This window comes from Rhipicephalus microplus, chromosome 6, assembly GCF_043290135.1.
Source record: "Rhipicephalus microplus isolate Deutch F79 chromosome 6, USDA_Rmic, whole genome shotgun sequence".
NCBI classification, from domain to species: domain Eukaryota; kingdom Metazoa; phylum Arthropoda; class Arachnida; order Ixodida; family Ixodidae; genus Rhipicephalus; species Rhipicephalus microplus.
Genome location: NC_134705.1, coordinates 95,840,913 through 95,858,883, shown reverse-complemented (window position 1 = coordinate 95,858,883; position 17,971 = coordinate 95,840,913). Strand labels below are relative to the sequence as shown.

Sequence of the window (17,971 nt, the reverse complement as noted above, 5' to 3'; positions counted from 1 at the left end):
ACGAGATTAAAAGAGAAAGCAGCAGACAATACAAACACCGCGTTTGTGCCCCTTGTGTTTTTGTATGCGCTTTTCTTCAGCTATGATTTAGCTCGGCTTGAATGGAACAACAACCAATTTTTAAGGTATCTGTATTCGTGAGTGTTACGAAAAGCTGACTTGCCAGAGCGTTTAGTAATGGAAAGGTTACATGGAAGGTGGCGTGAACTACTTGTAATCATGATTTTTCGATCTGCGATGACTGTGAAGTTGCAGGCGCAGCACATGGTGCAAACACCGGGAGATGAGCACAACAGCCGTTCGTGTTTGTGCGCTCTTGTCTGCTGCACATGCGTGCACTCTGTGCCCATGTGCTGCAGCTACACATGTGGCAGCAGTTGCTGTGGAGGTAGCATCGCTCCTCACCATCAACTGCTTTTACATCATAAGTAGCACAGAATAAATCGGAGATGGATAATAATATAGGTACTAAAATATTAAGTTTTAATTATGGTGGGCATAAAATCATCAGACTATTAGTGCAAATGAACAAACTCCACAGGGCAGCATGGAGACTCCTCTGGCAGGGTGCACGACGTACCAACTTTTTGTGACTTTCAAATAGAATTTGTATGTATAATCATTCTGAAAGTGCATAGGGTTCTTGAATCAGTCACTTTAATTCACAGACTTAATTTCCACCAGGATCTCATGACGCAATCTGACCAGTTATCGCTCCCTTCAAGGATGGCCTTTGTGCAATTTATGCATCTGTCTAAAGGGGCATAGTGCTTACAAAACACAGTTATTCGTTTCTGTATTAGCTTGTCTGTGAGTGCACTACAAAGGAAATAAGAACAATGTATGATCATTAATCATATTAAATAGGATAAAATATTGTACTCTTTGCCTGCCTATTAGCACTAGGTGCAAAACGAGGTGACCATATTGTGGCCATTGCCATGGATTTCGTGATTCTTGGGGTGCAGTTGAGCTGATGCAACACAGCTCTCAGCATGTTATCTTATTCTTTGTTCGCTTACCAGATGCCTTGTAGGCTGGCTGGCTGCTCTATTCTATGCATGTGCAGCTGCCCTACATATTGGATGCTGCGTTGATTAATTTTATCTCGCAAGTTTCTAGCAAATCCAATGTGCTGATGTTGAACCAATCTAGACAGTCAAAAGCACCCTACGAAAAACTTAGCACCTGCTTGCATCATTTGTGCATGTGTGTGATATGGATTGATGAAATTTATTGCTTGAAATGTGGACTTGACAACATTAAGCTCACTCATGATTTCTGGATGGTAAAGAACAACACTGGAACACTAAGAGAGCGAAAATTTTTTAAAGTGAAAAATGCAATTAACAAAAAAACAAGGTATACTACAACTCTCCTTACACGCTATGTACAATAACTAGTAAGTTATATTTACAGCACACATAAGGTGCATGGCTTCGAGGTGACGGTGGCTTTGATGTCGAGTTGTATACTAGCCGCGTCACTGGTATACGAAAGTTAGCTGAAGTGTCGGGTCACCGTAGCATTGTCGTTTCAACGGCTATACCGCTCGTCCTTTTGAGGCACAGCTTATAAAGAGTAGCCTGAGGACGTCTTGCGCGTTATTACGATGATGATGTCGCTCGGCCAAGCTCCACTCCTGATCGTACCCGTCAGACCACAGGGTGTTGCTGTGACGGCTGGGTCATGTTCTTGCAGGAGCACTGCAAGTGGTCTTCGGCAGGATGCTGTTCCGCTGCAGCCGTGCCTCCTCCTGTTTTCAGCGCTCTCCTCTGTCTTTCTCCCAGCCGGCCACGGTGCCTTTCACGCCCGTTTCCTACTTCTTCATGTTCTTTTCCAGTTTCTGAATATCCCATCTTCTTCTTTAACTCTATATTTCCTCGTTTCAAACTCTACTTTCATTTTATTTTTCTTCCTCTTCTTCTCCATGCTCCGAAGCCAAGACTATATTCATGACAATCTCGTTGGTAGCATAGTTGTTCGAAACAGTTTCCACATTTGCTAGATATTACGCTTTTCTTCTTCAAGACTGTTGAGAGTATTGTTTGTACTCAAGTTTCATGGTGATAGTCACATCTGACACAATAGGTTCTTTATATCCCAAAATTTTGTATAAATGTAACACTGTGTCTATAACACGACTGTTCTGCATTTAAGTTCATTATAAATGACATATAATGATATCTGTTTTCGTCATAATAAATTCTGTATATTGTGTCTTCAAACAAAAGCAAATCTTCAAGAACTTGTTCATTTTCAAATCGAGTGCCAAGGCAGTTGTTATTTTGCAATTACAAGTGTTCAACAGCCCGTAAATGTGAGAAGTTATTGCTAACTGCTTTTTATGATGTGGCGTCAGGTACGGCTTCGTCGTGGCCGTGACCACTATAGACAACATTGGTGGAGGCCTGATCCAGCCTGGCAGGGGTTTTGTCGTGTATCCCGTCCGGTACAAGGCCATCGTCTTCAGGCCTTTCAAGGGAGAAGTCCTGGACGCCGTAGTCACGCAAGTCAACAAGGTACGCCACAGTTGTGACACTTAATGAGACTCTGAAATGGTCCACCACAGTGTCCAAGGTGGCTCAGCTGCAGATCTGAAGGTCGCGAGTGTGATCTCGGCCGCGGCACTCACATTTCCGAGGAGGGGGTGGGGGGGGTGGAATGGTAAAGCCCTGTGTACTGTGTGATGCCAGTGTACATTAAAAAACACCGGATGGTCAAAAAGTGTCTGGAGCTCTCCACTTCGGCACCTTTTATAGTCATATCATCGTTTTGAGACGTAAAACTCTTGATAATATTATTATTAGGGGACCATGAAACGGTTTTGACAATTTCGTATAGATGCATTGAGCCGCTCAAGCAAGTCCTAAAGATCATTTGAAGACAGATTTAAGGTTTCTACATCAACTGTGCAATTTATTACAAGGCTTTAAGCAAATGAATCGCTGCAGATTTCAGTGGCTCAGCCGTACGAACTTCCAACTTCTCGCGCCTTTTACTTGTAGAAATGTTCCAGTACACGTAGAATCTAGTGGCCTATCTTCTTGAATATTTCAGTCTACATTACAGAGCCTCCCGTGGCCAGGAGCGTCATCTGCTTGTGTTACAATGTGCTCCCTATTGACGTGAGCTGAGCGACGGTGTTCATCTCAAGGTTTCTTTTCTTGAACACAATGAGTTGCCCTAGCTGTGTTGTGTACCACATATCTAGCAATTGATGACTAGTAAAGCTCAACATCGTGTAATGATTGAGACCCATCTGGCGAGCGCAATCGCTTCAGCTCATCCCTGCAAGAAGTGTCGCACACTCGCTACCAGTCAACGATATGATCCATGTGTTTGCGGCTGCAACTTCACCCCTCAAGACACAATCACATTCCCAGAGTTTATGCCTATCAGTCATTGTTCTAGAATGCTTTTTGGTTCGCATGTTGTTGCCATACAAGATATTAAAATAACATTGGCTGGTAGTGGGGTGGCACCTGTCGGAGCAGATATCAAGCGCTCCACTATCTTTGTAGCTCTTGCCAGATAATCTTCTGTATAATACAGAAATTGAGCCTCTAGGACAAGTCTCCTACTTTCGTATTTTTCTGTCCTCCTTTTTCATGCTGTTTGACTTCAGTATGTTCCACCAACTAGACAACAAGTTCATGCGTTACGATTTTGAGACTTTGGTTCCCGTAATTGAATCAGAGCTGTTGTCAGGTTTACGTGGGCATGGGTTTGTTACTACATTGGGGTGAATCGTTCTGGCTTCTTTTCAGGTCGGCCTGTTCACCGAGATCGGTCCGCTCTCCTGTTTCATCTCAAGGCATGTAAGTTGACCTGGGTGGTAGATGCACCTGGTGTGAGGGTATGGTGAACTTTTTATGCAGGGTTGTGATTACACCGCTTAGCTGGAAACTGGATTTGTAACATTTGGCACTGCAGGCATTGTGGTTTGGCGAGCTGTGCAACATCAACATTGGTACTGACGACATGATTCTATTGTAGAAGCTGCTGAAACATCAGGCATTGTAGGAAATTCTTGCTGAATAGCTTGGAATGCAGACCCTGCAACAATTTCACACACAAAAAAAGAGCTATTACAGGGCTACTCACCAGGTCCCATAGCAACTTTTAGTAACACCATGGAAGTTGTTCTGTGTCCGATGAAGAACATTATGCTACAAAAATTTTTTTTAGTCAGCTCATTACGAGCTGAGAAAACTGTTGTTTTGAAGGTGCTGGAGCAAATATGCTATTGAACCTGGGAACTGCTGTGCCCGACTTATTGAATGCTTCATAGAGGGATCGGAAACATTAACTTTGCAGGCGGTCTTTTGCCGCAGAACATGAATTTCACTGCTATAACTGACAGTACGCAAGGTGATTGGCAAAAAAAAACAAAAACAACGATGGCGGGCATCTTTTTTTGGGGGGAGGTGGTGATTTTCAGTTGCGCTATTAGCTGCAGTATGTCACAACACACCACCACCACGCGTGTGTGGACGGAGCAGTTGCAAGGGCCACAGTGCCTGTTCATTGCTGTTGACTCTCCTCGCTAGTTGTACAGTGCCTGAAACATCAGGGATACTTATCTCTTTGTGTGACATGTGCTTTCCCGCTGTCGGTCTTCAGTTTTTAAGCATTATGTTGCTGTAGGAGGAAATTCCTAGACACTGCTGCTCTGAAAGTCGTCGTAACAGGATCGTTGGTCATCAAACCCTTCGCACACTTTTCTTCACATATACTTTTGGACAGTGCGGTCCAACCACTACGCCAAACCTGGGCTCATTTAAGAACGTTTGCTAGCTGGGAAAACTTCACCGCTTCACTTACATGCATCTGAATGAAAAACAACAAAAAAGGAGGAACAGGAAAAATCTAGGTATCATGTGTGTAAATAAGGCATAATTTTGAATAGTTTGTGTTCTCTTTTGTAACAGAGTAAACTGATCTCGATTAAGCCCCACAACACTTTTTTAACAGACATAGAGGCTCCTGAGAACACGCGAGCCAAACATTGTGGCACAGCACGTGGCGTAGTATTCAGAAATAATTCTTAAAGTTAACTAAACATTGCTGTCTCCTTTCTCTAAAAATGATGCCTATACCCCAAGTCTACAATCTGATTTGAGCATTCTGAGCTGTATAGCTGTCGTGGCCGTCAACGTTACTAGATACTTTAGTCATCAAACTCCGCTGAATCACCTGACGCCTTCCTGTCACACTAGTGTAGCGGCGCGCTCAGCGCTATCAGCCCCAGGGCGAGCGCTGTGAGCAACACTAGTAGAGGCAGAGGCACTGAAGCGCGTGCTTTTTCTTGCTCGTGTTGGTTACTATGCCCCCAGAATAATTCCGTGTGCCTTGTCAACAAAATACACCATCTCCTGTTAAAGGGGATGACGAGGCAACACGAAGAAGAACGAGGGGTGCGTTTCTATCAGTTTGACTAACATTGCGTATTTAGTGTTATCACCCTATATAGTGGCTTTGGCCCCGATGAAGCCTCGGCGTTGAGGCTGTCTAGCGAAATGTTCTGCACAGGCGTTAGATTCGTGTTGTTTGTCCGCAGCACAGCGTAAGCTCGATGCTGAGGCTTGGTTTTGACGTCCGCGTTGCGTATAGCGGGGTTTCGCTCCTCGGCACTGCCGTTGCATTTTATAATGTCGAGCCCGCACTTCATCCGTAGCAGTTTCCCGCCGATGTTGCCGTTTGTGCTGGGCTTCCTTACACCGGAGTTCGGGGAGCGCTTGCCATCATTTAGATTGCACTTCGGCGCATCGAGCCTTCCGCTGCTTCACCAGCTGCTCTGCGACCTTGCCAAGCATGTAATCCTAAAAGAATGTAAGGGGGAGAGGTCACGGCCTCTTACACAGCCACTTACGCAGGCCCAGACGTGCTGGCACATTTCAGTGCATTCTGACTAGGATAGAATGCCAGCGCACGTTCACTGAGAGAGTGTAAAGGGGAGAGGCCGCAACGTTTCACCCATCCCGTTACACAGGCCGGAACGCGCTAGCACGTGAGCGCATTCTGGTAGTGCTTGGGCCAGCTGTTGCGCATGCACAGTAAAGGTGGTCGCGTCGCACACCAGATTGAACCCCGCTCTAAGACTCATCTGATATGCCTCAATGTTTTGTGACCGGCGACAGGAATGGCTACGACTCAGTGCAGTCTTCGAGTGAGAACAGGCATTTTTTCAAGCCGCCGAAGACTGCTTCAAGTCTTCGCGAATGGCAGCGCGTCATTCCGAGGCTCGGCAAAGAACTTACCAGCTCTTGTGTCGTGTGTGACTTGTACTTCCAGCCAGAAAACCTCGTTAAATATTTCATTCACGTCAGTGGTGAAGTGGTCACCATACCATGTGATAAATTGACGCTAAAAGAATACGCTGTACGATGTCTTTTTCTCGATTGCCCGAAATATTTATCGAAGCTTTCAAAGAAGCATAAGCTTCCCACTGCGCGGCCAGCTCTTGATATTGAGCGCCGCAAGAAATGAAATTAAGGTAAAATTGAAGATGCGGTTCCCAATTATTCTGACATTGGGAATGAGTGTGCTCCACAGACGATGCTGTTGCCATGAAAAGGCATGCATCACTCTTCGACGAGTTTTGGACCATCGTTAGAGTGATCGAAAGACAGAAAGAAAGATTGCGAAGGCATATTCTGGAAGGTTTTAGATAGTCTAGAGGAGTGCTGCCTTTCTCTTCTTGCCTGCGCAAGCCGTATGTTCACATTCACGTGCGAAGTGTTTAATTTTTTTATTGTTATACACATGCATTTTTACACAAGGGTTATGAATTGTGGACTAAAAAACAGGCACAAGGTATGATTTGGCCGCAAAAGAGACACACACAAGAAAAGGAACACTCAAACGACAAGCACAGGCCGCCTGTGCTTGTCGTTTGAGTGTTCCTTTTCTTGTGTGTGTCTCTTTTGCGGCCAAATCATGCCATTAAGTAAATACCAACTAGGCCAACAATCAGTATTATTACAGGCACAAGGTAGCTGTAGCAAACAAAAAACTGCGTCTTTTGAGAGTATTGCGAAATGAACTTTTGTGTTTTTATGTAACCAGCCTGTTATACACGAACATCAAACATTATACTTTGCACGAAAAGCCTAAGGGTCCTATTCATTCTCCCATTAGGGGTTTTTTACAGAGTGCACAAAGTAAGAAGGATATTTCTTCCCTACTTGGTGCTAAGAAGAGCAGCGCAACGTAAGAGAATGAGACAGAGAGAAGCATCATTTTTCGTCAGCATGCTACTGCCTTACGAAGCTTCTGTAGCCAACCATGTCGATTGCGGCGGCAGTGCCACCTTCCAAGAGGAGAGGGTAGAGGGCCACATTTTCGAGCGGCTCCCCGGTGCAGTTTGACAACCGACAGAATTTAGTAGTGTTAGTGGTCGTCACATGCCCGTGCTCATGATCACACTGAAAGTAAGCCATGTGTTCTATAAAAAGTTGAAAAGAAAGTTCTCAAGGTCATGACGAGTGCTGGACTAGTGATGCATCTTGTTGTTCTTTCGTCATTCGCCTCCCTGCTTAGCTTTCAGCACACCCCCTGGTTCGAAAGGAGAAAGAGACAGTACTTGAAGCATACAACGAATCCCTGCCACCCCATTTTTATGTGATGGATTGTAAAAATCTTTGCGGCTGTTGATTTGTGAGGTCACAACAACTGCCTTTCTGCCTCACTGAAGCCGATGGAACCACATCTCTTTTGCATCCTTTTTAACACCAATTCATTTTAGAAGACTTAGATTGATTTATCTACTGTGGCCACTGCACGTTTGACAATGTTGCTGGCCCAGACTGTCTGACTGGCATGTCTGTAGCCTCCTGCTCCACAGGACGGTTGCCTACCCGAAAGTCACGCTTCTTTGCTATAGCAGAACGCGAGTTCGAAAACGATTGAATGAAAACCCGATCTCTTTCGCTTGCACGGTTTACCAGGGCTGTGCTTTAAGTGTCCGTTGTGTGAGTGTGTGATGCGTGCAATGTCTCCGGATAGTGTATATCGGTCGCAAGTTGTTGATGTCGTGGTGGAAATGTGCCACCAGGTATCAACGTGGGTGCATCAACATGTAAGGGTGCTGTAGCCACTAAACAGCAACAGGCATTATGTATCAATGGGTAATAAACAATGAACTGCTTCTGTGAGAATATATTTCACTTTAGTGTGTTATACAGATTTCTATATTAGAGGGGTCAACCACATTTTGCTGGTTTTTTTTTTCGTTTGTTTTGTTTGCTACCCCTTACTTCTCAATTTTCCAAATCTCCGAAATTTCAAGACCACCAGCTTGGCAGAGTCATGTATGAATTAGCAGAGTCTGTTGAAGAATTCGACAGGTGTGGCAAATGTTAATGTGCATTTCATTCTTTGCTCAGTCAGGTAATTGAGAAGACTAATTTTACAGTAGAATCACGATGATACAATTACGATTCGATGATACGATTACGGTTCATGCAAATTTCGCGATGATACGAATTTTAAGGTTGCTTTGGATGGACTACATTATATAAAATATGCCGGGATTTGGTTTTGTACTAACGGTTTCCCCAGCAACCGCGAATGATACGAATGCACAATTGACCGCTGCACATCAACGGCGCAACACCGCTTGTCTGTGAAAGGAAGGCCCGTCCACACTTGGCATCGTAGGGAGCGAATGCCGCAAAGCTCACTGAAATTTTCCTCGCTTTGTCGCCGAAAAGTGTCTGGAAAACCATGTTGTGGGGCCGGCGCGAAAAAATTGGTTTGAAACCAATTTTACCCTATGCGATAGGGTGGGGGCGAAAAACGCCTTACTAGTTGCCACGGCATTGGCTACATCGGCTGCACTAGCTCTTGAACTCTGTGATGTAAACAACCAGCCATTCAAGATGGAGGCCAAGGCGTCAGCGGGTGGGGTGGCTCGCTTGAGTGTATTGCGAACTACCCGCGCAGCACCACAAAGCTCACAGCTTTGAAAAAGACGCATTCATCGAGAGCCTGGTTTGGATTACGATCGCTGCAAACACTGGAAGTAGAAGATGCAGTAGCAGCGTGTCAGCATGCCCTAACGTGTGTCTTTTTTGCACTGCTAGCTGAATCCGTCGTCACCACTGCCGTTGCGTCTGCTCGTGTAGTTTCTTCTGACGTATCTCCCGAAACAACGTTTGTAAATGTGTAAACTGTTTCTTTTCAGTGCCTTGCATGCATAACTAGTACTCAGTAAGGATTTCGATGCTCAGGAATAAATACTCAAGCGGCGAAGACGCTGCCAGCGTTGGCCTGTATACAAGGGGCAGAACATTCTCTACGGGCACAGGTGTGGTTTCGCGGCCGCTCCGGTGTTTTCTCGTGAATTCGCTTGGACTGATTTTTGTCGTATCGACTTCGTTGCACGTTTTTCCCGCCACTTGAGCGGCAAAGCGAGTGAATTTTTATTAAATTTTGTTGCTTTCACTCCCTTTGATGCCAAGTGTTAATGCATCTTATTGTACCAGCAGCATGAGTGAGGAAACCACAGTACTTTGTTGAGAGGCAGTGAAAGCATATAAATTCAAAAGAAGATCGTGGACTGTTTTCAGCAAGTAGTAGTTTACCCCAATAAAGTTCTCTTTCTTCTTCACAAATATTTTGCACGCTTCCTTAGAATTCGTATCATCAAGATTCTACTGTATTGAAATAGCCGTACTCACGTTCACTCTGCACAATTCAGGCGGGTTGAATGTTTTCTATGTATATTTTTTTCTAAATGTAAGCCTTCTTTTTTATACTGCTCCCGATTCGGTCTTTTATGATAATGTTTTTTTTTTCTGTAACATGCTCTAAATTTGGATCATTTATAGTGTCCCAAAAGTAACATTTTCGTGCTCCAGAAATTCCTCCAAATTATATTTTGGCTACTGCACTCCTGCTAGTGCATTTTGAGAAGAATTTCTTGTTTTCAAACAACTCATGCATCCTTGCGAGAGTTAGTACAAACTGTTCAAAATGGGAAGCAAGACAGAAATGTAAAAACCATGTAGTTCATTTTTACCTTTTCATCATTTTCATGCTAATGTTGCCATGGTGTACGATGTTTCTTCTTCAACTGCTTTTTCCCTTTGCCAGTGTCTGCTTTTTGTCATATTGGCTATGTTGCTCATTAGTTTCTCATTTCATCTATTCTTCTTTTTCCAAATCTTGCGCATTCCAGTCCATTCCATCGGACATGCAGTTTGATCCAAACTCCAACCCACCGTGCTACAGGACGCAAGATGAGGTGAGTGTGGCATGTTATCAGCCTATTTGCAACTAAGATTTTCCTGAGAAATATTTTTAGGTCAGATGTCTCGCGATAGCATGGAGCTACACTCTATCTAGGTATCGCCAAAATTGCTTCGCAATAATTTCTCATCGCACATCGAGTGCGTGTTTTCGACTGCTGAAACGTCGTAACATAACGGTGAGAGAGCCTGAAGTCAGATCATGGCGAAGGGCTTGTGTTTCTGCATCACAATTGGTGTAGTGGTGTAGCAACCAATGTTTCGCCGGTGTGTATGTTGCAGAGATGGTGGAGGTCTAGAGGTCACTCACGTCACTACAGATTTGGTGTGGCATCACTACAGTTTTCTCTGCTCTTCCTATAAGAGCTACGTCAGCGCAAGACCCACTAGCGATGAGTCTCGATGGAGAGCAGAAGCATTTAGGTACACTTCGCAAGTGAATATAAATATATTCTAAATGTTTAGCTGTATTTGACCCTTTGTGTAGAGTGTCCTTGCGTACAGAGGCAACCCACAACAGGCTTGTTGTAGCCCCGAAATTTGATGGCACCACCCCATTTATTTTGGTTGTTGACTGGTCTTCTAGCTTCGTGATCTTATGTGAGGTTCGTTTTGCAGGACATCATCATCCAGCAGGACGACGAGATCAGGCTGAAGATTGTGGGCACGAGAGTAGATGCGTCAGACATCGTGAGTAGCATTGCGCTAAAAAACTTTTTTTGTTAGGGGAGGGGGGCACTTGTTGTGAAAAAAAAAAAAAGAAATAGATAATCTCAGTTGCTTCTCTTTTGTTTCATTGTGTACTGCAGTCGCTCTGGTGACGGTTGTCTGAAGTTTTGTTGGCATTTAAGCTAGAGAATCAAGGAGAGCATTTAAGAATGTACTCTAAAGAACGGAGGAAGCGTCAAAGCGGTGAAGAGGGAACTCGGGATAGGTAAAAACCAGATGTATGCATCAAAGGACAAGGAAGGCAAACTAACTACCAATATGGATAGGATAGCTAAAGTAGTGGAGGATTCTTGCAGAGATCTGTACAGTAGCTGAGACAACCACGACCATAATGTAAAAACTAGCGACACCCTGGATGACATTCCACTGTTTCTCACAGAAGTCGGGAAAGCCGTGAACAAAATTCAAAGAGGCAAAGTTGCTGGTGAAGATAACGTAACAACGGACGTGCTGAAAGATGGCGGAGAGATTGTGTTAGAAAAACTGGCCACCTTATATACGAAGTGTCTCATAATGAGGAGGATACCAGAATGTTGGAAAAACGCCAACATCATCTTAATCTATAAGAAAAGCGACGTCAAAGACTTGGAAAATTGCAGGCTAATCAGCTTGCTCTCTGTCGTATACAAGCTATTTACAAAGGTAATTGCTAACAGAATTAAGACCACATTAGAATTCAGTCAGCCAAAGGATCAGGCAGGATTTCGTACAGGCTACTCAACAATCCACCTCGTTCATACTATCAATCAGGTGATATAGAAGTGCTCAGAGTACACCCAGTCACTATACATAGCCTTCACAGATTACGAGAAGGCATTCGATTCAATAGAGATATCAGCAGTCGTGCAGACACTGCGGAATCAGGGCGTCGAAGAAGCATATATAAACATCCTGGAAGAAAGCTACAGAGGATCAACTGCCACCATAGTGCTCCATAAAGAAAGCGACAGAATACCAATGAAGAAAGGCATAAGACAAGGGGATACGATCTCCCCAATGCTATTTACTGCGTGCTTACAGGAGGTTTACTGCGTGCTTAAGGAGTACCTTAGTAACCTGCGCTTCGCCAATGACATTGCATTGCTGAGTAACTCAGGGGACGAATTGCAATTCATTATTACTGCATACCTGCCAAGTTTTACGATTTTATCGTAAAGTGTCCGATTTTCAGCACATTTTTACGAGTATCGTAATGACAACTATATTTTTACGATTTTTCATGTTTCGGGTCGAAAAGTTCGCAAACTGAACGCGCTGCTTCAGACAGTCAACTGCACCAGCTGAATCTGGCCTTTTTTTTTTGCGGGGCTATGCAGGCAACACTGTATTGGCTTATATCCAGAGTCAAAGCCAAAGCCAAAAAGCATTGACTTCGCGGATAGCGGAAATGTGCTCGACTTTCTTTGTTACCATGCGCTGCGGGAGGTGCCTTGCACATGTTTTTGCGGAGCGGTAGCGTATGGTTCAGCCCTAGCAGCTCACGAGATGTCTGAGAAGAAATACTTTCAAGTTTTTATTCCCAGCTATTCGACTGACTTTCCATTTATTAAGAGGTCGCGTAAAGGTGAGCGGTACGCATTTTGTAGTTTGTGCTGCTGTGATGTGAACATTTCGCACGCTGGTCGCCGGGACATTCTGCTACATGTGAATACGAAGAAACACAAAGACTCGGCGAAACTTGTGGACTCTAACGGGAAACTTGGAGGGTACTTCAGCAAAGCGGATCTCGATACTACAACTCGAGCGGAGTGCCTTTTTACTGCGTTCCTGATTGAACACAACGTGCCGTTCACGGCTGCTGATCACGCTGGAGACCTCTTTCGAAAAATGTTTCCGGACTCGAAGGAAGCTAAGAACTACGCCTGCGCCCGTACGAAGACTACGGCGATTGTGAAGGAAATGGCCAATAAAGCTATCGACGAAGTGATAAGTCACTTGCAGCACGCTCCGTTCTCAGTCGCCACAGACGGGAGCAATGACGCCGGCAACGATGCAAAACTGTATCCAATCGTGGTGACGTTCTGTGATAGTACTGTTCGCACTGCCTTGCTCGCGATGCCTGCCCTCGAAGGTAACTCCACGGGACGAAACATCGGTTCGCTTGTTGTGGACACGCTAACGAGCAAAAAGATACCGCTCAAGAACTGCATCGGCATGGCGTGTGATAACGCGCCAGTCATGATTGGATTAAAAAACGGAGTGGCTGCTGTGCTGAAAGAAAGCCATGAGAACATTGCCATCATGGGCTGCTGTTGCCATTTGATCAATCTGGCGGCACAGAAAGGCTCAGCATGCCTTCCACTGAATGTGGATGAGCTGCTAGTTGACATTTTCTACTACCTCGAGAAAAGCTCAAAAAGGAAGGACAAGCTGAAAGCTTTTCAGTCTCTCCACGATGTAGAGACCAAGAAAATTTTAAAGCATGTCAGCACCAGGTGGCTCTCTCTTGGAAGGAGCCTGAAACGGCTTGTGGACCAGTGGCAGCCACTGCTTAGTTTCTTCCATAGTGAAGTAAGGCCCTCCGGGCAGGTTTCCAAGTTTCCCAGCAAGCCATGTAACCTTCGCACTGACCTTCAGAAGCATGCAAAGGAAGCGGAGAGCCGTCATTCGAGCAAAAGACCAAGACTGGACACAAATGTCCCCGTGTCTGATACAGCTCCCAAGCGAACCCAAAACCGTCCAGGAAAGGTCTTAAACAGAGAAGAAAGACTATTCATGTTTCTTTCATCAGATGCAAATAGAGCATACTGTGACTTCTTGCTGTCTGTAATCCCAGAGTTTGAAAAGGTGAACGTGTTCCTGCAGTCTGGAGCCCCTCAAGTGCACTTGCTGCGTGAAGTGCTTAGTAACTTGCTAAGAGAGATCATGTTGCGTTTTGTAAAACCTTCAGTGATCAAAAAAGCTGATGTGTTGGCTGATGTTGACTACAAATCTTCCGTCAGCCAAAGAGATAATGAAGATATTGTAATTGGTAGTCGGACTACACAGACCTTGGAAGGCCTAAGAAAAGAAGCAAGGGAAGAGTTTTTTACACATATAAGAAGGTTCTTCGTTGCAGCAACGGAGTACATGATCCTGAAATTTCCACTGAAGTGTGAGCTGTTGAAAAGTGCAGAAGTAGCGAGGCTTGCGTCCATTGAACACGCCAGGTTTTCTGATGTGAAGTACTTAATCAACCGCTTCCCAGTGCTGCTACCACTTCAAGAGGGGCAAGATGTGAATTCTGCTCTGGACGACATTCAGGCAGAGTTCACGCGTCTTCAGTTGGAAGAATTACCCGCTGAAGTACCTAAGGAGCAGCAGATTGATGAGCAATGGCGAGCGGTGTCCGGTTTACGAGAAGTGGATGGCAGCTTTAAGTATGCCAGACTTTCAAAATTTATGTTGGGGGTCCTAACACTCCCGCATAGTAATGCGGAGTGTGAAAGAGTCTTCAGCAAAGTGAAAAAGGCGCACACCCAGTTCCGTGCCTCCATGTCGAAAAAGACTGTGGAGCAGTTGCTTGTCGCAAGATGTGCCCAGTCACACTCGGGAAAGTGCCACGAACAGGTCTTTGACAAGGACTTTCTGAGGAAGGCCAAGGCTGCCACGGCCTCTATGCTAGCCCACCCCTCCACTTCCGAGACTTGAGAACTTTTTGTGCCTCTTTTGTGAAATGTTTCTTTTGTATTCCATTCATCTAAGCCAGTTCTTAGAAAATAAAGCGCTATTTTAGTATTTTTGTACTTGGTTTTAGTATTTTTTGTCATCTCCTGTAGTACTTTAAGAACTGTGGGGTTGGCACGTCTGTTACTGAATTAGACGAGGATAGCAGAAAGGCAGGTCTTACAGTTAATCTGCAGAAAACGAAAGTACGTAGTGTACAATAACCTCGAAAGAAAGCATCGCCTCGAGATGGGTACCAGTGCACTTGAAGTTGTAAAAGAGTATGTTTACTTAGGACAGGTAGTAACCGCGGAGACGTACCACGAGGTTGAAATAACTAGAAAAATAAGATTGGGGTGGAGCGCATTTGGCAAGCATTCTCAAATCACGAATGGTAGATTGCCACTATCCCTCAAGAGAAAGGTATATAACTGCTGCATCTTACTGGTACTTAGTACCTATGGAGCATAAACCTGGAGGATTACAAAGGGGGTTCAACTGAAGTTGAGGACGACGCAGTGAGCAATGCAAAGAAAAAGGAAAGTGATTGGTGTAACCCTGAGGGACAACAATGGGTGTTAAGGACATCATAGTTGAGATCAAGAAGAGGAAATGGTCATGGGCAGGGCACGTAGCGCGCAAGCAAGATAACGGACTTGACTGGCAGAACATGGGGAGGCTTCTTTCCTGTAGTGGGCATAGTCAGGCTGATGATGATGATGACCATCAAACCATTCGCACCACAAAGTTAGCGGCACGCCCTGTACCAAGGCTGCTACGGACAATGATATCATACCTTCCTTCTCACCTCTGCCTTGCTTCAACTCATGAGACACTGTCATCGCTGGCGATCGTGGAGCTCTCATGAGCGCGCTCGACGATTTGGGCTTTTATTCTAGATTTTCAAGATTGTATGCCGACAGGTTGCGCGCAATCTCTCAGGCCATCACACAGTGCGCTCAACAGCATGCATGCCGTCTGGCAATAGAGATGAAGATCACGGAATGCTTGATATCTGCTCCGACAGGTGCCGCCACTCCACCAACCAATATTTCTTTCACGCATCCCGCAGCCAATCAGACTAGCAGCCTCGGTGACGTTGCGTTACCAGAGCATGTAAATGTGGGAACGGGCGATTGAAAGTGCGTTGGGCTGAGGCGCAGTGACCTGCAGCGATTCACAAATTTTTAAGGCATTGTAATAAATTACACATCTATGCAGAGAGCTCAAATCTGTATGTAAATGACCCCAAAGACTTAGACTACATTCCCAATGTGTTTGTACTAAATCGTCAGAACCGTTTGCGAGTCCCTTTAAGACCACTTAAGGTCTGTGTTGCACAAGTGAAGATGACTGACTCCGAATGCCCTTGACTAGCTCTCATGCTCAGTGTTATAGCTGATTGAAGGGAAGAAAGAGCTACCTGTTCAATACATTTGCGGTTTGTGTAGGCATGACTAACTTGGCTGCATAGTTGCCAATGTATGTTGCGTGGGTGGTGATATCATGATACTTTGGCATTTACATTAACAATTCTACCACATTGGCAGTAGTTTGTGAAACCCTGTAGCCATTCTGCTGCCGTGAAAAAGCTAGTGTACTGGGAATTCGCGTGCGTGGATTGTTGTTTTTTGTGTGGTTGTAGCGCTTCAGCATCGAAAATTCATAACCCATGCTATTATGTATTCATGATCGAGGAGCCAATGAAACATTATGCACACTACGATTGCCACTGGTGTTAATTGTTTGGATTGTGATTTTGAATACGGCTCTTGCCTTCACTCATAGTTCTCTGATATAATCTGATGGCCATTCACCAGAACATAAATCAACGTATTAAGAACAGTCCCGACACACTCAAAGAAGTACAACTCAGTATAATGCCATTACAGTCGAACCCCGCTACAACGAAACTGAAGGGGCACGGAGAAAATTTAGTTGAAGCGAAAATTTCGTTGTAGTGAAATCGAAAAAAATATAGCCGATCTGAACTCACAAAACAAAGAAAAGTTTATTCTCAAAATTCAAGAAGTGTCCGCTGCTTTTTATTTTATCCCAGCCGCATCATGACGCGATTCTCACCCATGCATAGTGAGGTCATGGTGAAAAGCACGCTGAAACAATGACTACAACTGCTTTCATGAACGAACCAAACGGTTTCATCGACACGTTAGCACCAGCAGCGGTCCACCCTCAAAACTCCGAGATGGCAGCAGGGTATCGCGGAGTGGTGAATTTTCCCTTATTTTATGCCATTCTTATCCATCACTCACGGCTAGCTGATTTTGTTGGTAATGCAGAGAAACAGCCGCCCTGATTAGTTACCACACTGGCTAAGCATGAACAAAATGATAAGCTTTGGAATCGGAAAAGGCATTGTTCTGCAGATGCATCCAGCAGCTGCGCGAAGGAAACCATGAACTTAGCAACTGTGCTTCAGCTTCGGATCGTCTGCGGCTATAGAGTAAACCCAATCTTTAACACTTCAATGCATTTTCAGAACCAGAAAATACGTCGACGAAGTCTAAAACTTGTGTTGGCACCATGAGAAACCACCACTGTTCAGCAAGCATGGGTGCCGCCATTGCTCGATAGCGAGGGCAACGAGACTGCCCTAATTTTCTCAGTGCAATTGCAGGGCAGTCTCATTGCCATCGCTACTGAGCAATAACGGCGCCCATGCTAGCTGAATAGAGGTGCTTTCTGGTGGTGCCAACGTGTGTTTAGACTTCGTCAACCTATTTTCAGGCTCTGAAAATGCATCAAAATGGGTTTTCTGTACAGCAACAAATATCTGAGCCTGAAATCGCATTGGGAAATTTCGTTAAAGCGGGACGGCTGCCGAAAAAGTGTGGCGACAATATTTGTGCATTGACTCCTACAGACTGCTGACGGGGAACCGTGGATTTTTCATTGTAGGGAGAATGTCGTTTGAAGTGGCGTTCGTTGTAGCGGCATTCGACTCTAATACTCCCCTTATTATAAGGCACTTCTGATAGCTTACACTGATCATTGAATTAACATGAAGCTCAAGGAAAGCATCAGAATTGTCTACAAGCTAGCTTAGTAGGAATATGTTTCTCCTGTAATTTTTATTCAGATTCGCAAGTTCAACATTTGATATAAAACCACCAAAATAGAGAATTGGTTGACAAACGTCTTGTCTTACTTAGTGTTGCTCTACTTGAAATTGGACATTTTGAATACCACATTTGACTGTCGCACAAGTTTTCATCATGCCACTCACCTTGGCATAGATTAAGCACAGGAATTTTCCGAGGGCTCATTGCTTTGTTTGACGCAACCTTTCTGCTGGTTTTCACCTACCTTGCCATTGGAAG

At 44.7% G+C, this 17,971-nt stretch overlaps 1 protein-coding gene across 1 annotated transcript in view; it reads left to right on the top strand.

Moving 5' to 3' along the window:
• Positions 1-17,971, top strand: part of Polr2G (DNA-directed RNA polymerase II subunit Rpb7) — a 33,910-nt gene that overhangs the window by 930 nt on the left and 15,009 nt on the right. Inside the window, exons 3-6 of the mRNA XM_037418945.2 lie at positions 2,363-2,522; positions 3,771-3,821; positions 10,187-10,252; positions 10,875-10,946. Coding sequence (XP_037274842.1) covers positions 2,363-2,522; positions 3,771-3,821; positions 10,187-10,252; positions 10,875-10,946 — 349 coding nt within the window. The remainder of the gene's footprint in view (positions 1-2,362; positions 2,523-3,770; positions 3,822-10,186; positions 10,253-10,874; positions 10,947-17,971) is intronic.